Source organism: Stenella coeruleoalba, assembly GCF_951394435.1.
Source record: "Stenella coeruleoalba genome assembly, chromosome: 1".
NCBI lineage: Eukaryota > Metazoa > Chordata > Mammalia > Artiodactyla > Delphinidae > Stenella > Stenella coeruleoalba.
Genome location: NC_137169.1, coordinates 73,636,004 through 73,663,051, shown reverse-complemented (window position 1 = coordinate 73,663,051; position 27,048 = coordinate 73,636,004). Strand labels below are relative to the sequence as shown.

At 38.5% G+C, this 27,048-nt stretch overlaps 1 protein-coding gene across 4 annotated transcripts in view; it reads right to left on the bottom strand.

The window, feature by feature from the left end:
* Positions 1 to 20,603, bottom strand: part of SAMD13 (sterile alpha motif domain containing 13) — a 48,080-nt gene extending 27,477 nt beyond the window's left edge. The window contains exons 1-2 of one of the 4 annotated variants that reach the window (XM_079933300.1): positions 20,253 to 20,603; positions 15,422 to 15,506 (exon numbers count right to left, since the gene is read on the bottom strand). In XM_079933300.1, coding sequence (XP_079789426.1) covers positions 15,422 to 15,506; positions 20,253 to 20,262 — 95 coding nt within the window. In that variant the 5' untranslated portion in view covers positions 20,263 to 20,603. Of the gene's footprint in view, positions 1 to 15,421; positions 15,507 to 16,705; positions 16,802 to 16,912; positions 17,077 to 20,252 lie in introns of those variants that run through there. The other 3 variants (XM_079933301.1, XM_079933302.1, XM_079933303.1) reach the window with 3 other exon arrangements.
* Between the last annotated feature and the right edge of the window lie 6,445 nt (positions 20,604 to 27,048).

Below are 27,048 nucleotides of genomic sequence, written 5' to 3'. Positions count from 1 at the left end.
CCATTTGTTCAGTATAGGTTTATGTGTACTTTATATACATTTACATATGGATACAGAGAGTATTTGTACAGAAACTGTCTAGAAGGACACATTCCAAACTATTAAGATGGCTCCCTCTTAGATATTTAGTTATTTTTAAACTTAATAAACACTATGAATCCACCAGGCAAAATAAAACCTATAATCTTGACAATAATTATATCTATCCCATGCCTGTGTCCCCCACCTGAGGTAATCATCCTCAACCTTATATTCATTTAACCTTTCTCCCTGTGCACATGTGCAAGAGCTTGTCTTGGCTATATACCTGTGCAGTATGGTAGCCTCTAATCACATGTGGCTGTTGAGCATTAAAAATTTGACTAAGAAACTGGGTTTTTAATTTTCTTTAATTAGTTTAAATTTAAAATTTGAACTGGTATAAAGTATGTTTCTGATAAACACAACTTCATTGTTTTGGTGTAACAACATTTCACTTTAACCACTGAATCACCCAGGATACTACTGTTGAATTGAAGTTCTATCAGATGCAAGTCTCCTCTCTAGTTTTACACATTAACACATGGCAATCTAGTTGGTGTCCACACATTGACTCAGGTCAAATGATCTTTTCTATGCACCCATGTAATATTGTAATGTGTTTGATGCAGACAGCGCAAGTTATGAAAATCTTTTCATGTGCTGTACTGGTAATTAATAGCCTTACTATTTTAATTTTAATATAATTAAATATTTTTTAGTTAAAAATAAGTATGTATAAATTTTAAAATTTAAAAAGGAGGCATAGGAGGAGTCATGATGGCAGAATAGGAAGATGTAGAATTTGTCTCTCCTCACAAGTACATCAAGAGTACATCTGCAAATGGAACGATTCTCACAGAGCACCTGCTGAACATTAGCGGAAGACTTTGGACACCTGAAAGGACAAGAAAAATCCCCTCACAACTGGGTAGGACAAAAGAAGGAAAAACAGAAAAGAGGAATTGAAAAAGGGACCTACAACCCTGGGGCATTTGTGGGAAGTGGGAGGGGCACCCATCTGAGCAGGCTTGCCCACCCCTCAAGCCAAGGTCTCCTTGACCTGCATAGGCTCCAGGGTCTTGAGCACCACCCATTCCAAAGCCTCCTTGGGAAACAGACCTGGGCACCCCTGCCTGAGACAGGAATCCACCAGTGCTGGTGGGGGCTGAGTGCTAAAGAGTGAGGTTAAGAGAGCAGATTCAGGGAGAGGACTGCTGTTGGCTGTGCAGATACAACAGAGGGGATGGGAGTAAGGGGCTCTGCGGCTGGGAATGCCCCTAGCGGAAGCGTGGTCTGCCTAGGAAATGAGGTGCCATCGTTGAGTGGCCCCTGCCTCCGTGCGCACTGGGAAGGACTCCACCAGAGCGAGCGTGCCCCAGTCTGTTGCAACTGCCTGCTGGTCTCTGCCGCCACAGGCACTTGGTGCATACCCCAGTTGTGGCTGCCACACCCCTCCCTGGCCTGAGTAAGTGTGCCCCAATCAGCCACTGCTTTTTCTCCCTCTCACCTGGGTGGGGAACAGACGCCTGAGGGTGGTGCACATGGAGAGGTGGGGCCAAAACAAAAGCTGAGCTCCAGGGGCAGTGTGACTACACAGGCCATGGATTAAACCTCTGTGATTGGCTTGGTAAATCCTGCGTATGGGAATATATGAATAGACAATGAGTGTTCCCACAACTGAGACCAGTCTAACTTTAGCAGCAGTGGACTCTGGGTGCAGGTACATGAAGTAGTTTGGTCAGGTGAGAGTCTGAGTGCCCCCACTGGGCCCACAGCAGGTCCAGAGACCTACCTAGACGTACTGGAGAGCCTCCTGGGGAGGCAGGGGTTGGCTGTGGCTCACTGTGGGAGCAAGGACACTGACAGAGGAGGCACCAGGAAAATATTCTTATTACTATTATTCCTTTTTAGTTTGCTTCATTTTGTTCAGTTGTTGGTGTTCTTGTTTTCATTATTTATTTTTATTTTCAATATTTTTTATTTTTCTATTTTTACTTTTATGTGTTTTTTTCCTGTTTTTGATTTTTTTTGGATCATTTTTATGTGTTGGTTTTATGTTTTCTTTGCCATTTTTAAAAATATTAGTTTGCTTTCAGTTTTTGTTTTGTTTTTCATTTTTTGTTTTCATTAGTGTAGTCCTTATTGATTGTTCTCATTTTTGAGTTATTTTGTTTGTCTGTTCTCTTGTTTTATGTTTTCTATGTTTTGTTTTTGTTTTTTCTGTCTGCTTCTTTGTTTCTTTCTGGTTGTTTGGTTTTCTTCTTACCATTTGTCTTGGGCTTGGTTTGTCTGTTTTCTTCTTTTTGTGTGTGTGTGGGTTGTTGTTGCTGTTTGTTTGTTTTTGCTACTTGTCTTGGGGTTTTTTTGTCTGTTTTATTTTCCTTTCTTTTTTCTCTGGTTATGCTTCGTAGTTTGCAGGCTCTTGGTTCCCCGGCCAGGGGTTGGACCCGGGCTTCCGGGGTTGGAGCACCGAGTCCAGGATGCTGGACCACCAGAGAATTCCAGAGCCCAGGGAATACTAATCACTGTGCACTCTCCTGGAGGTATCCATCTCCACACCAAGACCTGGCTCCACCCAACTGCCTGCAGGCTCCAGTGCTGGAAACCTCATGCCATACAAAAGAAAGGAACACAGCCCCACCCATCAGCAGACAGGATGCCTAAAGTCATACTATGCTCACAGACACCTCAAAACACACCACCTAATGTGGCCCTGCCCATCAGAGGGAAAAGACTCAGCTCCACCCACCAGAGCACAGGCACCAGTCCCTCCCACCAGGAAGCCTACACAAGCCCCTGGACCAAACTCACCCACCAGGGGGAAGACAAGAGAAACAATGGGAACTATGACACTGCCGCCTGCAAAAAGGAGACCATAAACATGGTAAATTCAACAAAACGAGACAACAGAGCAATATGTTGCAGAGGAAGGAGCAAGGTAAAAACCCACAAGACCAAATAAATGAAGAGGAAATAGGCAATCTACCTGAAAAAGAATTCAGAGTAATGATAGTAAAGATGATCCAAGATCTCAGAAATAGAATGGAGGCACGGATTGAGAAGATACAAGAAATGTTTAACAAAGACCTAGAAGAACTAAAGAACAAACAACCAGTGATGAACAACACAATAAGTGAAATGAAAAATACACTAGAAGGAATCAATACCAGAATAACTGAGGCAGAAGAATGGTTAAGTGAGCTGGAAGATAAAATGGTGGAAATAACTGCCAGGGAGCAGAATAAAGAAAAAAGAATGAAAATAATTGAGAACAGTCTCAGAGACCTCTGGGACAACATTAAACACACCAACATTTGAATTATAGGGGACCCAGAAAAAGAAGAGAAAGAGAAAGGGTCTGAGAAAATATTTGAAGAGATTATAGTTGAAAACTTCTCTAACATGGGGAAGAAAATAGTCACCGAAGTCCAGGAAGCACAGAGAGTCCCATACAGGATAAACCCAAGGAGAAACATGTCCAGACACATATTAATCAAACTAACAAAAACTATATACAAAGAAAAAATTTTAAAAGAAGCAGGGAAAACAACAAATAATATAAAAGGGAATCCTTGTAAGGTTATCAGCTGATGTTTCAGCAGAAACTCTGCAGGCCAGAAGGGAGTGTCAGGATACATTTAAATTGATGAAAGCGAAAAACCTACAACCAAGGTTACTCTACCCAGCAAGGATCTCATTGAGATTTGATGGAGAAATCAAAAGTTTTACAGACAAGCAAAAGCTAAGAGAATTCAAAACCACCAAACCAGCTTTAAAGCAAATGCTAAAGGAACTTCTCTAGGTGGGAAACACAAGAGAAGAAAAAGACCTATAAAAACAAACCCAAAACAATTAAGGAAATGCTAATACGAACATACATATCGATAATTACCTTAAATGTAAATGGATTAAATGCTCCAACCAAAAGACATGGACTGGCTGAATGGATAAGAAAAGACCCATATATATGCTGTCTACAAGAGACCCACGTCAGACCTAGGGACACATACAGACTAAAAGTGAGGGGATGGAAAAAGATATTCCATGAAAATGGAAATCAAAAGAAAGCTGGAGTAGCAATACTCATATCAGACAAAACAGACTTTAAAATAAAGACTATTACAAGAGACAAAGAAGGACACTACATAATGATCAAGGGATCAATCCAAGAAGAAGATGTAACAATTGTAAATATTTATGCACCCAACATAGGAGCACCTCAATACGTAAGGCAAATGCTAACAGCCATAAAGGGGGAAATCGACAGTAACACAATAATAGTGGGGTGCTTTAACACACCACTTACACCAATGGACAGATCATCCAGACAGAAAATTAATAAGGAAATGCAAGCCTTAAATGAGACATTAGACCAGATAGACTTAATTGATATGTTTAAGACATTCCATCTGAAAGCAGCAAAACACAATTTCTTCTCAGAATATTCTCCAGGAACATTCTCCAGGATAGATCACATCTTGGGTCACAAATCAAGCCTCAGTAAGGTTAAGAAAATTGAAATTGTATCAAGCATCTTTTCTGACCACAGTGCTATGAGATTAGAAATCAATTAAAGGAAAATAACTGTAAAAAACGCAAACACATGGAGGCTGAACACTATGCTACTAAATAACCAAGAGATCACTGGAGAAATCAAAGAGGAAATCAAAAAATACATACAAACAAATGACAATGAAAACATGACGACTGAAAACCTATGGAAGGCAGCAAAAGCAGTTCTAAGAGTCAAGTTTATAGCAATACAATCCTATCTCAAGAAACAAGAAAAATCTCAAATAAACAGCCTAAACTTACACCTAAAGCAACTAGAGAAAGAAGAACAACAAAAAAAAAAAAACCCAAAGTTAGTAGAAGGAAAGAAATCATAAAGATCAGAGCAGAAATAAATGAAATAGAAATGAAGAAAACAATAGCAAAGATCAATGAAATTAAAAGCTGGTTCTGATTCTGTGAGAAGATAAACAAAATCGATAAATCTTTAGCCAGACTCATCAAGAAGAAGAGGGAGAGGACTCAAATAAATAAAATTAGAAATGAAAAAGGACAGATTATAACTGATACTGCAGAAATACAAAGGATCATGAGAGACTACTACAAGCAACTGTATGCCAATAAAATGGCAACCTGGAAGAAATGGACAAATTCTTAGAAAAGTACAACCTTCCAAGACAGAACCGGGAAGAAATAGAAAATATGAACAGACCAATCACAAGTAATAAAATTGAACTGTGATTAAAAATCTTCCAACAAACAAAAGTCCAGGACCAGATGGCTTCACAGGTGAATTTTATCAAACATTTAGAGAAGAGCTAACACCTATCCTTCTCAAACTCTTCCAAAATATTTCAGAGGGAGGAACACTCCCAAGCTCATTCTATGAGGTCACCATCACCCTGATACCAAAACCAGACAAAGACATCACAGAAAAAGAAAATTACAGGTCAATTATCATGGATGAACATAGATGCAAAATCCTCAACAAAATATTAGCAAACTGAAACCAACAACACATTAAAAGGATCATACACCATGATCTAGTGGGATTTATCCCAGGGATGCAAGGATTCTTCAATATATGCAATTTTAAACAATGTGATACACCATATTAACAAATTGAAGAATAAAAACCATATGGTCATCTGAATAGATGTAGAGAAATCTTTTGACAAATTTAACACCCATTTATGATAAAAACTCTCCAGAAAGTGGGCATAGAAGGAACCTACCTCAACATAATAAAGGCCGTATATGACAAACCCACAGCCAACATCGTTCTCAATGGTGAAAAACTGAAACCATTTCCTCTAAGATCAGGAACAAAGCAAGGTTGCCCATTCTCACCACTATTATTCAACATAGTTTTCTAAGTTTTAGCCAGGACAATCAGAGAAGAAAAAGAAATAAAAGGAGTCCAAATCGGAAAAGAAGTAAATCTATCACTGTTTGCAGATGACATGATAATATACATAGAGAATCCTAAAGACGCTATCAGAAAACTACTAGAGCTGATCAATGAATTTAGTAAAGTTGCAGGATACAAAATAAATGCACATAAATCTCTTGCATTCTTATACATTAACTATGCAAGATCAGAAAGAGAAATGAAGGAAACAATCCCATTTACCATCACATTCAAAAGAACAAAAAACCTAGGAATAAACCTACCTAAGGAGGCAAAAGACCTATATGCTGAAAACTATAAGATATTGATGAAGGAAATCAAGGACGACACAAACAGATGGAGAGATATACCATGTTCTTGGATTGGAAGAATCAATATTGTGCCCTATCAAATTACCAATGACATTTTTCACAGAACTAGAACAAAAAATTTTACAATTTGTATGGAAACACAAAAGGCTCCGAATGGCCAAAGCAGCCTTGAGAAAGAAAAATGAAGCTGGAGGAATCAGGCTCCCAGAGTTCAGACTATACTACAAAGCTACAGTAATCAAGATAGTATGGTACTGGCACAATAACAGAAATATAGATCAAGGGATCAGGATGGAAAGACCAGAGATAAACCCACACACCTATGGTCACCTAATCTATGACAAAGGAGGGAAGAATATACAATGGAGAAAAGAGAGTCTCTTTAATAAGTGGTGATGGGAAAACTGGACAGCTATATGTAGAAGAATGGAATTAGAACACTCTTTAACACCATACACAAAAATAAACTCAGAATGGATTGAAGACCTAAATGTAAGGCCAGACACTATGAAACTCTGAGAGGAAAACATAGGCAGAACACTCTTTGACATAAATTGCAGCAAGACCGTTTTTGACCCACCTCCTAGAGTAATGAAAACAAAAATAACAAATGGGTCTTAATGAAACTTAAAAGCTTTTGCACAGCCAAGGAAACCATAAACAAGACGAAAAGACAACCTTCAGATTGGGAGAAAATATTTGCAAATGAAGCAACTGACATAGGATTAATCTCCAAAATATACAAACAGCCCATGCAGCTCAATATCAAAAAAACAAACAACACAATGCAAAAATGGGTGAAGACTTAAATAGACATTTTTCCAAAGAAGACATACAGATGGCCAACAAACACATGAAAAGATGCTCAATATCACTAATTATTAGAGAAATGCAAATCAAAACTACAATGAGATATCATATCACACCAGTCAGAATGGCCATCATTAAAAAATCTACAAACAATAAATGGTGGAGAGGGTGTGGAGAAAAGGCAACAGTCTTACACTGTTGGTGGGAATGTAAATTGACAAAGCCACTATGGAGAACAGTATGGACATTCTTAAAAAACTAAAAATAGAACTACTATATGATCCAACAATCCCACTACTGGGCATATACCCAGAGAAAACCATAATTCAAAAAGACATATGCACCCAAATGTTCATTGCAGCACTATTTACAACAGCCAGGACATGGAAGCAACCTAAATGTCCATCAACAGAGAAACAGCTAAAGAAGATGTGGTACATATATAGAATGGAATATTACTCAGTCATACAAAGGAACGAAATTGTGTTATTTCCAGAGACCTGGGTGGACCTACAGACTGTCATTCAGAGTGAGGTCAGAAAGAGAAAAACAAATATAGTATATTCACACTTATATGTGGAATCTAGAAAAATGGTTTAGATGATCTTATTTGCAAAGCAGAAATAGAGACACAGTTGTAGAGAACGAGTGTATGGATACCAAGAGGGAAGGGGGTGGTGGGATGAATTGGCACACGGGGATTGACATATATACCCCAGTATGTATAAAATAGGTAACTAATGAGAACCTACTGTATAGCACAGGGAACTCTACTAAGTGCCTTGTGGTGACCTAAATGGCAAGGAAATCCAAAAACGAGGGAATATATATATACATATGGCTGATTCACTTTGCTGTACAGCAGAAACTGACACAGCAGTGTAAAGCAACTATAATCCAATAAAAATAAAATGAAATAAAATAATTAAAAGGAGGCATATTACTGATGCAGAATCAAAAGGAGATGCAGAAAGTAGCACTAGAACCAGAATAGTAAAGAAAAAGGAGCCTGGCTAAAAGTATGTCGGAAATTTCATGATGAACAGCAATTGCAATTTGTTGGAGCAGAGCAAAAGGAAAAAAGCTGTTTGTTGTTTAAAAAATGGACAATATTAAGAGACATTTTTAGCAAAGACATAGTGAATTTGGTAACTTGCTTCTCAACAGTCAAAAAGAATTGATGACATTAGTCACCTGTAATCAAAATTAAATGTACAATGAAACATTTTGAAGTGATTTTAAACAGAATCTGAGCTGATTCTGTATCTGTATGATACTAATGTTCAGTCTTCTAAAGCAGATTCCTGAAAAGTGTCATGTATACCATTGTTAAATCATTCAGTAAATATTTGCAAATGCTATGGATCAATGCCAGACAATGGAATTCTTAAAAGAAATAGAACACAATACATTTAATATCTGTGTTCTTTGCCTGTACTTGTTGGTTAAGTCATGGAAGAAATATACAAAGATTTATTGTATTGTTAAGTCCAATTCAAGGTTTCATTAAAACAAAAAAATGCTTTCCAAATATTCAATAATTAAAGACAAAAAATACTTAAAGACAAAAAAATGGCAGAATAATTTATATTTTCTCATTGATATCAGACTACATGTAAATGAGCTTAATTTGAAGCTCCTAAAAAAAAAGGAAATGCTGATTTGTAGCCTAGCTAACCTAGCTAAACAGGCACAAAATTTCGTGTTAAAATTGAAACTTTTCAGAGTACAATACAATGAAATTAATTTTACACATTTTCTAACATAAATCAATTTTAAGAAAAAGTTGAAGAATGATTTGCTGACATTGATAAATTTATAGTTGCTTATAAATTTATGCAATACCCTTTTGAATTTAATGTTAAAAATATGACTTAAGTATCAGTAAATTTATTTAACTTGGACAGAGATAGTTTTGAAACTAATGCTATTGCTTCAAAGTCAAATCAAATCTTCTAAAAAAAAGAAGAACCAGTTGTGTTAATGTACATGCATACATTAAGAGAAAATAATTTTTTGGTACGTGGTTAATTTATTGGGACTTTTAGGTATGTTTGGAATTATTAGGGTATGTGATTCTGCTTTTTCGATTGCAAATTTTATGAAATCTAATAGAGATCAAGCATTTCTAATAAAAATTTGGCATCCAAATTGAGACATACTCTAAGTATAAAATACATAGTGGATTTATAAAATTTAGCATGAAAAATGTAAACTATCTCATTCATAATATGCTATATTGATTACAGTTCAAAATGATAACATCTTGGGTATTTTCAGTCAAATATAAAATATACTAAAATTAATTTCATCTGTTTAAATATGACCACTAGAAAATTTTAAATTACATACATGTCTCAAATATCATTTCTACTGAGCAGCACTTGTATATATCCAGAAACAGAATGGCTGAGTTATAAAATATTTTATGGTTCTACACTTGAAAATAATGCCAAATTGTTTTCCAAAGTCTCTGGATTATCAGCATCAACATCACCAGAGAACATGTTAAAATGCAAATTCCCAGGCTGAATCAGAAACTCTGGAGATGTGGCCCAGCAATCTGTATTTCCAAGTGACAAACTCAAGTTTGAGAAATCACTGTCCTAGTACTTAGAACAGACTTTAAAATACTCTGTACTTAGAAGAAATATGCCATTTTGGAAAGGGAAGTCCTGTCTTTGTTATGGTCATATTTTTGAATGTTTGCAACATCTACAAATCTTGGAGACAAAAATAGGCTTCTATAGCCTCCTGGTAGTGAGAGCCATACCTCTGGTGAAAGTGACTGAAAGCCACCTTTAAACAACCTAGTCACCCTAGTGCAGAAGAAAGGACTCAGGCTTCAGAACCCGAATACCAGCACCAGCACTCCTTAGCTCTGAACTCTTAAAAGGTCTTTTACCTCCTGGAGCTTTGGTATTCTCCACTATAAAGTGGGAATTATAGCACATACCTCAAAATATGGTTGTGAGGATTAACAAGGCTCACACGAAATGCTAGACACAGAAAAGGGACACCATAAATGGTAGCCTTATAAAACTAAAGCTCTGATCAGGAGCATGTGGCCAGTGAATAAGAGCCATTAACCTAGGCTTCTTTGGAAATGACCCTTTGTGAAGTACATTCCCTAGTAAACAACTATATTTTCCATATCTGGAAAACAAAATGGAAGCAACTGTGAGCCCCAGTTTGGGTAGATCTCAGAAAGAGCCTTAAAACTCTATGTTTAGGAATTCTGTATTATAATCTAACTCTACCCTGCCCAACATGTTAGCCGATAGCCACTTGGCTATATAAATTAACTGCAACTTCTATTTCTGATCAAGATGGAGTAACGGGGCCCAGATTTACCCTTCTGCCTAAAACAACTAAAAAAATAGACAAGATGTATGAGAATGGCACTCAAGGCATTCACTGGACATAGGCAATAAAGAACAGTGACCCCTGAGGGATGGGAAACAAGCAAGGTAAGCCGTATCCACTTTCTGCCTGAAGAGAGATTTTAGGCTGTGCCCGGGAAAGAGTTCTAGAGAGGAGAGAGCTACACAGAGAGAACTCTGGAGAGGTGTAGAGGCTTCCCGTCAAGCACTCAGCAGAGTACTGATTATCACATACACATGAGGAAACAGGCTGGGGAAAGAACCACGAAAAAGAGAAACAATCCTTAGAGATCACACAGAGATGGGAATGGTGCCTGTTTCCATCTGCCAGAGAGGAAAATCTCATCATTCAGGAGCATTGGTTAGAGTACAAAGATGGGTCTTACTTCAATAAAAGGGGGAAAATACCCTTAAATACAGCTCTAGTCCTGCACAACAATGCTTAAAAGAATCAAATTGTTTGTTTCCAAGTAATTTAGGCACATCCCAGGACAAAGATCAGGAATATTTATAGGAATACAAAAATATCCAACACCTAACAAAGTAAAATTCACAATACCTGACTTATAATAAAAAATTACCAGGCATGCAAAGAAGCAGAAAAATATGACCCATAATGAAGAGAAAAGCCAATCAACTGAAGCTGACTGAGAAATGATAGAATTAGTAGACAAGGATGTTGAAACAATTATTATGAATATATTTCATATGTTCAGAAGCTAGAGGGAAGAACATGTTAAGTGAAGACATGGAAGATATAAAAAAAAGACCAAGTTGAACTTCTAGAGATGAAAACTACATCATCTGAAATGAAAAATGCATTGGGTGGGATTAACAAGAGATTATACATTTCAGAAGAAAAGATTAGTGAACTTGAAGGGGAGGCAGTAGAAACTATCCAAAATGAAACACAGAAGAAAGACTGGAAAAAAATTAACAGGGCATCAGTGAATTGTGGGACAATATCAAACGATTAAATAAACCTATAACTGGAGTCCCCAAAGGAGAAGTGGAGGGGGACTAAAAAAAATTTGAAAAATAATGGTTGAAAACTTCTAAACTAAGTCCACAAATCCAAAACACAAAACAAACTTCAAACACAAGAAAGATGGAGAAAACTACACGGAGTCTCATAATCAAATTGCTCAAAAATAAACGATAAAGAGAAAATTTTAAAAGCAGACAGAAAAGAAAGACACATTTATACAGAAGAACAAAGACAAGAAAAAGAGTAAACGTTTTCTCTTAACATCAGGAACAAAATTAGGATGTCTAATCTCACCACTTCTATTCAGCTTTTTAGTGGAGGTCCTATTCAGTTCAATAAGGTAGGAAAAAGAAATGAAAGGCATCCACACTGGGAAGGAAAAAGTAAAACTGTCTTTACTCACAAAACATAACTGTCTATGTGAAATATCTGATAGAATCTATGAAAAAGCCACTAGAAGTAATAAATGAGTTTAGCAAGGTTGTAGGATACAAGGTCAATATAAAAAAAATCAATTGTATTTCTATATACTACAACAAACAACTGGAAATTTAAATTTAAAAAGCACTTCCATTAATAATAGCATAAAAATATGAAACATGTAGGGATATAGACAAAAGATGTGTAAGACCTGCACACTGAAAACTATAAAACATTGCTAAGAGAAATTAAAGAAGACCTAAGTTAACAGAGAAAAATGCTGTTAATGAGTTGGAAAACACGATATTGCTAAGATGTCAATTCTCCTTAAATTGATCTATAATTCAATGCAATGCCAATCAAATCACCAGCAGGCATCTTTCTGGTAGAAATTGACAAGCTGATTCTAAAATTTATATGGAAATTCAAAGGACTAGGAGTGCCAAAACTAGTTCCAAAAAGAACAAGTTGGATGGCTAATACTACCTGATTTCAAGGTATATTATAAAGCTATAGTTATCCAAACAGTGTTGTATTGGCATAAATATATACAAAAATATCATTTGAATAAACTAGAGTCCAGAAATAGATCTACACATATATGATCAATTATTTTTCAACAAAGTTGCACAGACAATTCAACAAATGGCGCTGGAACAACTGGATATCCACAGGCAAAAAAAACAACCACTGTGACCACCACCAAAAGAAAGACTTTAATCCTTATCCCATACCATGCACAAAAATTAACTCAAAAATCATAGTCCCAAATCTAAGAAAACATAAGAGAAAATCTTTGTGACCTTGGGTGAGGCAAATATTTCTTAGATGTGACACCAAAAGCACTATCCATAAAATAAAAAATTGATAAACTGGACTTCATCAAAATTTAAAACTTCTGCTCTTTGAAAGGCACTGTAGAGAGAATGAAAAAAAAAATCACACACCACAAGAAAATATTTTCAAATCATGTACATGATAAAGGATTTGTATCCAGAATATATAAAAACTCTACGCAATAATATATTAAAAAACCAGCCCAATAAGAAATGGACAAAAGATTTGAACAGTACTTAAGAAGTCTATGGATAAAATAAGCACATGAAAAAATGCTCAACATCATCGGTCATTAGGGAAATGAAAATTAAAAACACACCTAATGACATAAAGAGCAGTGATCACACCAAGTTCCTGAGCATATAGAACAACTGGAATGCTCACACTGCTGGTGGGAATGTAAAATGGGACAACTAGTTTGGAAAACAGTTTGGCAATTTCTTACAAAGTTTAACATACACCTACCACACAGCCCAGCCACTTCATTCCCAGAGATTTATCCAAGAGAAATGAGTATGTCCACACATAGACCTGTACACAAGTGACCAAAGTGGCTTTAATTGTAATCCCTAAAAAAAATAGAAACGATCCAAATGTCCATCAACAAGTGGGTGGATAAACAGTGAACAAAGTATTGTATATCCATACAATAAAATACTACTCAGTAATAAAAAGCAACAAGCTATTGATACACACTATAACATGAATAAATCCCAAATTAATTATTCTGGGTGAAAGAAATCAGATCCATTCCCTCCTCCCAAAAAAGTACATTATGAATAATTCCACTTATATAAAAATCTAGAAATCTATAAACTAATCTACAGTGATAGCTTATCAGTGGTTGCCTGGGGATATGAGGGAAGGGAAGGGCAGGAAGGAGAAATTACAAAGGTTTATGAGGAACCTTTGTGGGTGATAGATATGTTTATCCTAATTTTGGTAATGGTTTCATGGCTGTATACAAATGTCAAAACTTATCAAATTTTATACTGTAAACACATGCAGTTTATTATATGTCAGTTATATTTCAATGAAGCTGTTAACTTTTTTTTTTTTTTTTTTTTTTTTTTTTTTTTTTTTGCGGTATGCGGGCCTCTCACTGTTGTGGCCTCTCCCGTTGCGGAGCACAGGCTCCGGACGCGCAGGCTCAGCGGCCATGGCTCATGGGCCCAGCCGCTCTGCGGCATGTGGGATCTTCCTGGACCGGGGCACGAACCCGCGTCCCCTGCATCGGCAGGCGGACTCTCAACCACTGCGCCACCAGGGAAGCCCTGTTAACTTTTAAAGTTGATTTAAACTGAGTAAAATTAAAAGTTCAGTTCATCAGTTACACTAGTCACATTTCAAGTTTTTAATTGCCACATGCAGGTCATGGCTATCATTGTGGACAGTACAAGTGTAGGGCATTTTCATCACTGCTCAGAGCAGCTGATCTAACTAACACATTGAAAAAGCATCTGTTTCTTTCATTCCTCCTCCATCTACCTACCCCAAACTTCAAAACTGGAAATAAGCATGGCAGCATGGCACTGATATATAAATTACGGGAGAAGTTTTTTTTTTGTTTTTTTGTGCTTTTTTGTGGTACGCGGGCCTCTCATGTTGTGGCCTCTCCCGTTGCGGAGCACAGGCTCTGGATGCGCAGGCTCAGCGGCCATGGCTCACGGGCCCAGCCGCTCCGCGGCATGTGGGATCTTCCCGGACCGGGTTACGAACCCGTGTCCCCTGCATCAGCAGGCGGACTCTCAACCACTGCACCACCAGGGAAGCCCACGGGAGAAGTTTTAAAAGCAGATTTTATTAAGTTTAATGTAAGTTTAATGTAAAATACACCTTCTATTCATAAACATACATAGCACACTATTTCCTCACTTAGGTATCACAGCTTCTATGGATTACATTTAATTAGTTTCTTCCAAAGCTCAAGTTGAAGGCAATTTTAAACTGACATGGGAAAAATGAAACAGACAGCACTGTCTCGAAACATACTTTTACCTTGTAAGCAAAGTGGTTATAGCTAAAATATAACTCATAAAAGAGAATATACATTTTTTTCATACTCTGAAATACGTAGCGTGTTTCAGAATACGCTACATAATGCAACTAAATTTTCTTATTTAAAAGAATCAAGCATATAACTCACAATAAATATAAACACAAGTTTCAACTGTAAGAACAGATGTAAAAAGAGAAGACTATGGTATATATGGAAATGTTTCACATTCAAGTTCATAAAATTAGGTCAGAGAAGTCGTTAAACTTAATATTCTTACTGACGCTTTTTTCCTTCTCTCCCTATAGCTTTCAGTTTTGAGAGGGGTGATTTTATTAAAAAAGACTCAAACTCTCTTTTCTGTTTCCTCCTACCACCACCTCACCCCTCCGTGTAGCCTGTGGACTTGGGAGGCAGAGTCTATGTTTGCTCTGTGTTTTTGTTTCAGTATACAGAACTCAGGGCTGGAATCTTCAACCCGCCCTGTTCCAAAGGCTGATACAGTAAACCTTGATGCACAGTTTGATGTCTGAATCATCTCCGTCTTAGAAATGGATACAGAAAAAGGCAATTGGAGCTGGGGGGAGAGGGGAGGTTGGTGGCCAGTGTAGACCAATCAATCAAGACAACCCCCAAACAGTGTATTGTACTCGATAAGCAAGAAGTATAAAAATAGAACCCAAGTCCCTCTGTTGTTTGTAGAAGCAGAACTCACAAGCCAGTTTCACTTACTTTTTTACACCGACAGAGCCATTTTCCTTGTTTTCCATGTCAACAGATAGCATGGGGAAGCTGCAGGTTTCCTTTACTTCAGCAACTAATCAATAAGGGAGAAAAGCTTGTGTTTAATTCTTAGAAAGTGAGAGAAGAATATATATTCTGAATCGGAAACATAATGGCCCCTTTTACAGCCTCACACCAGTTCATGTATGTTTGCTTACATCTCTAGTTCCCTCAGCGACTGGAGAGACATGATTAAACCTAAAGAACTGGAGGAGACTATTGGGGTGTGCTTTCATCTGTACTGGCACTCCCTGCCTTGACAATAAGCATTTGCAAATGAAATTGAATCCTCGTTCAAAACAAGTGCTGTGTGAACTGGCACAGCTTCCTCCAGGTGCCAAGCTCTCACTTAAGACATTGTAACTTATAAATGAGTCAAAGTCAAGAAAAACAATCCCCCTTTTCCTCCCCTTCCCACCACGGGCTATGATTTCTTCTTTCCTTACTGTATTTGTTTTTCTGTCCACTCCCACTGCTCCTCTGTTTTTTCATTGCGATGCAAAAGAGCACTTAAAGCTTTCGTCAGCAAGTATTCCCCTACCTCACATATTCTCAATGAAAACCTCAAAAACCCGTCTGTGAGATGGCCACACTGTGGTAAATCTGGAAGCTCACAAAAATGTCAGATAGCCCTTAGCACAGAAAGGTGGTACTGGTGTATGTGTGTGTGTGTGTGTGTGTGTGTGTGTGTGTGTAAGACAGGGTAGGCAACTCGTTAGATTTATATAAAAATCATCAAAACATTCAAGGAGATATAGTAGCATCCATCACTTTGTCTTTTTGTTTAGTAGGAAGAGGACTGAAAAAATAAAATCCCTCCACAATTAATATGCAATTAGCAAGATGAAAAATCTATGAACAAAACTGCTGGAAAAAAAAAAACTAGTTCTGAAACGTGCTTGTTCTTCTGCAGCTGAAGCCATAAATTAAATACATTTCCTCTCAAATCACTTTATACTTCGGCACTCCTTCCCCTAGGGATTACTCTGACATGACAAGTGCATCATTCATTTAGTATATTCACAAGATTTTATCACTGTTAGAGAAGTAGATGATTAACAAATAATACTGTTAAGTGTGGGATTATCTTCACTGCTGATACATACACACGCGCACGCACACACACACACACACACACACACACACAAACTTCCAGTCGCTAAACCACTTAGATCATCCATAGAGAAATCCAACATTTAAGATACATATAGATATTAACATACATCCACACACCGTTACAGAGTAGACAGAAGATAGTGCAGCTTACTCCATGCCAAAAGAATGATTTCACTTCAGTTGGAAACTGTTACACATTCACCATTTTCTAAGCATCTCAGAAACAAAACAAAACAAAACACTCACAATGATACTCTGCAACACCACACTACATTGTCTTATTATTATTTTCTCTTTTTGTGGAAGAGTAAAAAGAAAACCTACCTAGAAGCAACTAAAACATGTCATTTTTTATAGGCTTATCAAGAACAGCCAAAGAAACCCCAATGTTTTCTTTCACAAAGTAGGCTGGCAAAGGAATTCAATAAGGAGGTACAATTTGACACAGTGAAATAAAACCAGGCTGGCTCTCAGCCAACATGACGTTAGGAATCACACACAAGCTGCACCAACTGCCTTCTGGTTCATGGCTGACTTTTTAAAGCTACAGTGTGCCTGTTCACTTTTGCTAACTACCTTCAGCACAATTAGTGGAAGTGAATGAATCATGAGTCTCCAAACTGCAGAATTCTCCCTGCACCTGTCTTGTTCAAAGAAAAACAAGCTATATCAAGAGCCTCTTATTTTCTCCCTCCCCTTCATTGTTTCTGCATGTATTTGCTGCTGTTCTGAGCATGAATGCCATGTGTCAAACTATTTCTTTTTCTTTCCTGTAGGAGAAAAGAGAAAATAAGAGAAAGCCTGGTGCTTAGGCGCTATACCCAGTGAACACCCAGAAGCTGCAGTCCTGTTACCCTTTCTTCCTAGTTGAGACTTGCCAACAAAGTTTCCAGGGCTGGCTTTTAAGTAATCTCTTTGTGAGAATAAGGAAAGCACTGCCTAGATGAAAATCCTTTTATTTCATTATGCAGGAAGTAACATATTTCAGAGAGGATGCAAAGTAGATGACCAGATCTCCTGAGAATGCCCACATTCTTTAATTTTGGCATTCATCCTACCAGATGAAGTCAGCAAAAAATTCAAAATAAAACAAACCTTATTCTACAAAACAAAAACAATTAGTCTGGGAGGTTTCATTTTAACTGTTTATCCCAGTTGCGTAAAAAGCATAATTCAACAGATTCAACACTTATTGTCTATGAGCACCTGGTACTATATTAGTTACATATGAAAAAGAAGATCTTGTGCCAGCCCCCAAATTCATAGTATCTTCCACCACCATCCTAGGTCCCAGTTCTGGTAAGTGGGAGATGGAGTAGCGGCTGGGCATGATCTTTTGATTAAGTTACCCCGGTCAACCTCACAGTTCTCTTGCTTGCTTGGCTGGGAACTAGTGCTCAAGGGAAACATTCCCATTCCACAAATGTGCCGTACATACACTAGAAACATAAATGGTTGTCAGTGAAATAAACACCAATCAATATTTGCACACTTTTAGGTCAAGATGTCAACAAAACCTCTCAAGGTAGGGCAGAGAATTACAGGTTCTCAAGAAGGATCCTAGAAAAAGTCATCTGCTGCTGTAATCGTGTGTAGACTTCAGGCAGAATTGAGGAGAAAGCTGCTGGTCTCCCTTTCCTTTAGTACTTTTTAAGGGTACTAGAAGATCAGCAACTATGATCCAAATTTGCAACCTGAATTTCAAAGTCAAGTTTTTCCCCTTACTTATTGCAGAAATTATATTAGAAATTTTCAACTTCTTGAAAGATAGTCGCTGAGAAAAATTTCAAGGGCTGTCTCTGCCCATCTTTGCCATTGCCCCCTTGAAAGAGCAAATAATAATAATTTAGGAAAGAATTCTAAATGTTCTTATATTTTTGAGTAACGTTTTCTAAGCATGGCTCAAACAGGTGGGGTTTTTTTGTTTGTTTTACCACCACTGATCAAAATGATGAACTCTTCTGGAGATAGAGCACTCTTTCACCAACAGATTCCATAATGCTTTTGGGTTTGATCTGAAATTTCTCAACTGTTCTACAACTAAATTCAAATGGAAGGGCGCTGGGCTGTGAGTCCTGAGGGCAAGGGATAGAGAACAGGGTGTCCTGACAGCACTGTCATGCCACTGCTCAGAAAAAAATGAGGTTCAGCACGCCACTCTTGAAAGGAAAGAGGCAAAGAAAATGTAGTTATGCTGACTCTTCCTTAGACACACTCACAGGAGAAAGGATTCTGTGAAGTTTCTCCAGGAATTTCTTCCTACATATAGAAACGGACATCCCTTCCTGCCTTGCCTGCTGTGATCAAAAGTTTGCCTGTTACACAAGGGTATGGGTTTCAGGAGGTGTTGTGAAAAATCAATCCCATTTTATACAAAATGAGCCACAAATTCTGACAACAGGAGGATTCACTCATCAGCTAGTTTCTAACTTTGGAATAAACTGACATTTGTGGGTATAAGTATATATACTAGTACTCAACCCCTTCCTCTTCACTCCCTCCACCAAACTGTTTGATATTAACCCTCTTCTCTGCTAATAAAAATTGTGTTTGTGTGTAGGGTGGTGTCTGGTTGTGTGTGGTGCATAGCATAAAGGCAATGTGTGTGATGAGTGTATGTGTACGCTGTGTAACATGTGTTTGTGGTGTGTGTAGTGTGTGGTATTTGTGTGTTGGCAGAATGTGTAGTGTGCACGGTGTTTGTGTGTATGTGTGTCTGTAGTGTGTAAGCGTAGAATGAGAGATACACATGCAAACCGACAAGATCTTCTGATCCAGGATATCATGGGATGTGCTAAAATAACTTCGGAGATCCTTGTGCTAGGATTCTGGAGCAGAACTTTCCTGGACACTTGGGAATGGGCTCAGATAGCAGGGGAGATGGGTCAGAAAGGACGGGAAACTGGCGCCTCGATCGGCTGCTTTTATTGATCCGCACTCATCCCCCAGAGACCCAGTGCCTTCCCCCAGGAACCTCCCGCCGGCCTTGTCTCCAGGAGTGGGCCCACAGGCGCATCCAGCCCGCGCCCCAGAGCGCAGACCTGGGTGCACAGGGCTGCAGAAGTAATCTCGAGAAGCCGCCCGAGGGCACGGCCGAGCTCAACGGGTCCCCAAGGGCATCTCAAGGAAAACTAAGGAGGGCCTGGAGAGGGGGCAGTGGGGGCAGAACAGAGGGCAGCAGAGGAAATGCCAGAGAGTCTCTTGGACCAGCCGGTCCCGTCCGATAGCCAAACGACTCGCTTGTGGCACTGGTGACAGAGGGGAAAGTTTCTGGCTAAGACTTTCCAGAAGAAACCGTTCGTCCTTGAGACTGGGGACTCCCCGGGGGAGCTCGTCTTTGGAAAGGGAGTAGGGGGGTGTGGCGCTCGCTGTGCGCCCAGCCGAGCCGTGCCACCTCCCGGTCCCATCCTGCGAGCTCTGCTCCGCAGCCCGCGGTGAGCCGCAGCTCTCCGCGGAGCCGGGCACGCTTCTGCCCCCAGTTCCACTCCAGGGTGACAGATTCCACGCTCGGGGGTGCAACAAGCTGTAGGAGCACCGGACACACAGCAGAGACGAGGGAGGGCAGGGCGGTTTTTATTGTGGCTTTCTTCGTTTCCTTCCATCCTGGAGAGGGGGGAAGACGGGCGCGTTCCCAGCGCGCTCCCAGTACGAGCGGATCACTTACCTCCCCGCATGGCCGGCGCCGGGAGGCTTTACCCCGCACAGAGCTCGCCGGCCGCCACGCGCCCAGCCCCAATGCAGCCGGCCGGGCGCGCTGGGCACGCCGGGACTTGTAGTCTCCGCGGGCGGGGTAGGGGTCCAAGGGCTGGGGCGGCTCGGAAGCCGAGAGGCCCGGAAGGGAAGGGACGAGGCCGGGGCTTTGAGAAGGTAAGGGAGGACATTTGCAAGAACTTAAAACCTCCTGGGAGCTGGAGGTGGGAAACACTCCTAGAGAGACTTTTAAATTGGGGGTCTTCAGGCTGGTACCATTTTTTCTTCCCGTCTGACTCGCACGTGGCAACTCTGATGAAGTTTTTAGCTGGGTTTTGGCAGTTATGACAAGTAGAGATTTCCCGGGCCAAGCCCATATTGTTTAGGGCCTTACTCTGCCTTCACCCCGAACGCACACGTGGCATTCTCTGCTTGGAACACCTATTCTGTGCCTTACTCAGTTGAAGCCCTGGGCTTGCAAAGGGAGAGTGAATAATTGCACCTTACGTTTGTAGAGCACGCTGCAGTGTACAGAGCACTTTTTATGTACTTGGTTCATTATATTAGAACCATAGGATTTTAAAACCCAGGGATTTTACCAGAGTGATTTTGCTTGTCCCAGTGATTTCGGATGGGGAACTACCGGAATGTAGTTGGTAGGGCCAAAGACACTAGACATCTTGCAATGCCCAGGGCAGTCCTGCCCAGCAAAGAATTATCCCACATCCTGTGTGACTTGACTGTCCCACTGCTCATTCACGTGGATGAAAAACCTGTTTATATTTACCTGAGCCTAGAATCTGTTTTATATATAAACATAAACTTTTTCACACAGTGAAATGGCAATGCCATTCCTGGAATTTGAGTCACCAATACAGTCCATTTTGTGCTGCCCATTTCATGGTGACTCTACAGATTGGATGCAAGAGCCTGACTACTTCATTGCGTCTTTTAGTTTAGGGGTGCCTGAGCAGTTCCATGTTGAATCATATGTTTACTTTTTTCTTTATATTACAGTGAAGGCATTGCTTTGAATTGTTTAAAAATTACATGTGTAGGTACCTTATGACTTTCCCTTCATAAAGGTAAAGAGTTTATTAACTCATAGTTGTTGTTCAGAGGGGCATTAGGTTTGACAAGGCTGTGGACCATTTATTCAGTCAACAAATATCTTTTGAGTGCCTACTACGTACTAGGCACCATTCTAGATACTTGAGATACATCAATAAATAAAACAGAAAAAGTTTACTGCACTTAGGGAGCTTGCATTCTAATGTGAGTGTGGGAGAGGCAGGCAATAAATAGTAAATATAAACTAAATAAGTAAATTCTATATATTAGAAAGTGGCAAATGTTATGAAAAAATAAAGCAGATAAAAGAGATTGGGAATGCAGGAGAGTGCTAAATATAGTAAATTTTATTGAAATGGTGACATTCAAGGAAAAGAACGGGAGTTGGTAAGAGAGTGGCCTTGTGGATTTCTGAGGGAAGAACATTCTAGGGAGAGAGAAGAGTAAGGCATAGGCCACAAGGTGAGTATGTGCTTGGAGTTTTCAAGGAACAGCAAGGATGCCAGTGTGGCTGGTTTAGAGAGAGTTGGGGATGAGAAGCAGGATGACTGAGGATGACCGCTGGGTTGGAACAGGGGATGTAGGGCTTGGAGGACATTACAACAACTTTGCCTTTCATGATGAATTAAATGGGAAGCTACTGGAGAGTTTTGAGCAGAGCAATAACATTCAGGCATATTTTTGAAGGATTATTCTGCCTGATCTCTCTGGGATAGATGACAGATAGCAACGGTGGAAACCAAATAGGCCAGAAGCTATTGCAGTAATAGAGGCAAGAAATAATAGTGGGTTGAACCAGAGGGGTAGTGATGAAAAGTGATGTGGGAGAGGACTCATGAATTCCAGAGGGCACTGTGGGAGAGTTTCAGGGATTGGGGAAGCTGGAAGATGGAGACAGATTAGGGGATGTTCGGAGCCTTGTGGTAATGAGACTTCAGGTGGGACCTGGGAGTCTGGGACTTCTTGTGGTGATTGACATAGACAGAGATAAAGGGGATATTGTAATCAGTCCCAGAGGAGTCAAAATATAAAATGGCGGGAAGGCTGTGAGTATAGGGAGTAGGAATGAGTGTTGGGCTCCCTGACTCTGTGGATGGAGGCAAAAAGTTCTGAGAATCAGGTGGATTCTTGATCCATTTTGGTGGAATGTTGAAGGCCTGTGGAGGGGAGGACTCAGCCCTGGTGCAGTGCTCATTCCTGGGTCCTGCCAGGAGAGACACTGACTTATATTCATAGCGCATAGTCTCCTCCCCCTCTGCCCTTGATCTTTTTGATGGAGTTAACCCTTTTGATGGAGTTGAGGATTTGAGGGCAAGTTGGTAATTACTCTAAGCACAAAGCCTCGTAAACAATATTGATTCAGTAGAAATTGAATGTCTAGAAGAGGTGGATTTGTAATTGCAGAAATGGAGGATGCAGTAGAGAATTTTGGCAAAGATGGCCAGGAGGAATCTGGGCTCTTAATGTGAAGGGATGCTCTAGGCTTGGGGATAGGAGACAACTGTTTGTAGGATGAAGTGAAGAAGCCATTAGAGGCAGAAACATGGAAGTTCAGAGCAGAGGGGTTAATTGATGGACTTACATTCCAGAGAAGATGGAACTATGAGACGTTCATCCTTGGAAGGGAGGTGAGACAGTTCTTCCCATAAGAAAGGAAAGAAAGACAATGGAATTATTCAGGAGTATTCTAAAGAGGAGAAGGAACATTTTAAAATTTTATTTATTTATTATGAAAGCAAACTATGTGATAAAAATTAAAACAATCAGAAATTAATAATATAAAGTGAAAATTCCCAATAAATCCATTCCTAGAATAATTCCTATTAAATGTTTGGTATATATTGTGTACATTTTTTCTTCTGTGCATATGCTTTCGCTTTGTAAATGTTACATGGGTATCTAAAATATTTGTATTTTTTCTTTCCTGCTATTGATTGTAATATGTGCTATGTAACAGATGCTCAATAAATACTTATATAAAATATAAATTAAGTATTTACTGAGCATCTGTTATGTAGCATATATTACCATCAATCTTTTTGATCATGTTATTCACATTCTCAATATCCGTACGTACTTTTTTTCTTGATTTTTCAACAGTTTAAAAAAATTCACTGAAATCACCTAGCATTTTATTTTTTCTCTTATTTCTTGAAGTTTTGCTTTATGTTTTTAAGGTTATAGTATTTGGTACATGAAGATTCATACTAGCAGTAACTATTGTGAGCTGTATCCTTTGCCATTTTACAGTGACTCTCTTTGTCCCATTTAATCATTTTTTGGAATAGTTGATTTTATTCTACTTGAAATTATTTTAGTTAGGCATGTTTAATCTTATCTGTTATGTTTGGTTCCATTTTGAATCTTTATTGTTCCTTTGTTTTCTCTTTGCTTTATGAACTGTGTTTTCTTTGTTTTTGTTTTGTTTTGGTTTTATTTTTATCTTCCTCTGTGTATTAGTTATCTATTGCTGTGTAACAAGCTACCCCAAAACTTAGCAGCTTAAGACAACACATATTTTTTAGCTCATACTTTCTGTGGGTCAAGAATCTTGGCATGGCTTTAGCTGAGTCCCCTGCTTCAGGGTTTTCACTGCTCCAGTTTTCACAGATGTTGAACTGGGCTTCATTCTCAGCTGAAGGCTTGACTTGGGCTGGATCTGCTTTCAAGCTCACCCCTGTGGTTGTTGTCAGGATTTAGTTTCTTATGGGCTCCTGAGAGCCTCAGTTTCCTGCCCCTGGGACTTCTCCATAGGGCAATTCACAACATGGTAGCTGGCTTTATGAAAGAAGCATGCGAGAGGAGTCAGAGAAAGATTGTAAGCAAGACAGAAGTCACAGTCTTTAATAGCCTAATTTCAGAAGCACTTCTGAATGAATTCATCATTTTGCCACATTTTCTTTGTTACAGGCATGTCATTATGTTCAGCCTACACATAAGGGCATGGATACCAGGAAGTGGGGACCACTGGGAGCCCCTTCAGAAGGTCACCTACCACACTGGCAATTTGGAAGTTGTAAAGTGTATTAAATAGTATGCTTACATTTGTATTTCTCAATTTACCTTAGAAATTAAATGATGAAAGACAATGAAACTAATCTACTTAGACTGTCTTCTTTTCTCCCCGTTTTCTATTAGTTTGGAGAGCAAATATGATTCTTGTTTCAGTCTATTATCATCGAAATATTATTCTTTACATTATGTAATTTTTCTTTTAGGCATTATAACAATTAGATTTCATTTTTATGACGTAGAATACTGGGTTATTTAAATATAATTTATGTATAAGTAGATTCAAAGCTCATCACCAAACCTTTTGTACCCCATGACTTTCTCATTCATGAATTCATTATTGTTACTCATCTATTCATTGTCTTGAACTTTTTTCCTGATAAATTTTTCAGAAGTGCATAAATGTTACGTTTCTTGAGTTCTTGTATATTTGAGAATTTCTTTCTCTTACCATTACACATGGAAGGTGGTTAGACCAGGTATAGAACTTTTTTTCCACTTCAATATTCATTAACCACTGTTCCATTTTCTTCTAGCATCTAACATTGCTTGGAATATGTCTAATTTCTTTGTTTTTGAAGATGACCTTTCTCCCTCTGCCTAGATGACTGTAGAATTTTTTTTTTCAATCCTTGAAGTTCTAGAAAAAAGCTTTTATTAAATTTTCTTGGAAAATGATGAGCCCTTTCAAAGTGTAATTTTAAGATCTGCTTTATTTCAGAAAATTCTTCTATTATGTAAACTTTTACAGTTCCATTTACTCATTCACATCTTCAAAGACAACAGTCATTCATATGTCAGTTCTCCATTGTCTGTTGTTCGTATCTTTCGTCTTCTCTGTGATCACCTGTATTCTATTCACCTATATTCATGTTCTGCTAAATTCTATGTGATTTTTTTTCAATAGCTTGCCCTCCATGTTCAGTTTTCTTCAGTTTAAGTTCTACTCCTTGGTGCTTTTAGTGTGATTTTTCAGTGATTTATTTTCTTTTCCTTGTTTATTTCCTCTGCTTTTTAAAATTTCTTTTACCTTTTACTGTTGCATGGGTCCTGTGCTATTTTTATTTGGGATTTTTTTTTTTTAATCTTTGAAGGAAGTCAGTGAGATCAAATTTATTGCTCAAGAATAAAGTGAGTCATTTTCTTGCCTCCCTCTCCCTGTTTACCTGTGTACTTTTTGAATCATCCACTTAAAATATAAACTGGAATATAGAATGTTCCAGTTATAGATGGCTCATAATCTTCAATCAGTCATTCAGTGATGGATCAGCTGGAACAATAGGAAAATCTGCAGTGAATGACAAGGAGAGAGAAAGAAAGAAAGAGAGAGGCAGAGGGAGAGAAAGGGAGATTTACTTCTTTTTTTTCTACCTATTACGTACATTTTTTAACAAAGTATTCAAGTGACTGGTAATAATATCAATACAAGAAGCAATTTTAAAAAATTATTTAACATCCAAATGAAAATAAAATATCAACACCAAAGGAGAAATAAAAATACACATATGTAGCTGCAGCATCCTCAAAGTTATTAATATCAAGTTATGGCTGAAGTTTTAAGCTTCCTGAAGTTATTAATATTGTTATGGCTGAAGTTTCAAGCTTCCTGGTAACCAAAGCAAGAAAAAATTCCACATAATTAGATATATGATTCCCACTGACTCTAAAAGAAAACCTGCAAGTTAGTCAAAGGGAAAATTTTTATAACACTGAGTTCTGAAAAAAAAAAATCAAATGGGGCAGGGTTCTTAATGCATTTGATTAGTAAATACAATTGTGGCACTCTTTTAAGCTATTTCTTATAGCATTGCTTAATGAAAAGTAAAAACCTGGCATCCAAAATAGTCCAGAGAAGGCAAATTCCTGTGGTTCTAAGACAGTGTGATTCAAGCCTCTTTGGAAGGTAAAATGTTTTCTTTGGAGGAATAAATACTGTTATCGGGCTGAATTGTGTCCCTGCAAAAGGTATGTTGAAGTCCTAACCTCCAACACCTTAGAACGTGACATATTTGGAAATAAAGTAATTGCAGGTGTAATTTGTTAAGATGAGGTCCTCCTGGAGTAGGAGGAGGGCCCTAGTCCTATAAGACTGGTGTCCTTGTAAGAAGTAAGACATAGAGAGGGAGAGGCTATGTGAAGACACAGAGACATACAGAGGGAAGAGGCGGGTGAAGATGGGAGTTGTGCTGCCTCAAGCCAAGGAACATCTGAGGCTACAAGAAGCTGGAAGAGGCAAGAAAGGAACCTCCACCAGAGGGTACTTGACTCTGCCAACACTTGATATATGAAAGAATACATTTCTCTTGTTTTAATAAAGTTTGTGGTACTTTATTATGTCAGCCTTAAGAAACTAATACAGATAAACTGCATTTCTTTCAACAATTTTTAAAATTTATTTAATTTATTTCATTGAAGTATAGTTGATTTACAATGTTGTGTCAATTTCTGCTGTACAGCAAAGTGATTCAGTTATACTTATATATACTCTTTTTCATATTCCTTTCCATTATGGTTTATTATAGGATATTGAATATAGTTCCCTGTGCTATACAGTAGGACCTTGTTGTTTATCCATCCTATATGTAATAGTTTGCATCTGCTAATCCCAACTCGCAATCCATCCCTCCCCACACTCCCACCCTTGGCAACCACAAATCTGTTCTTTATATCTGTGAATCTGTTTCTGT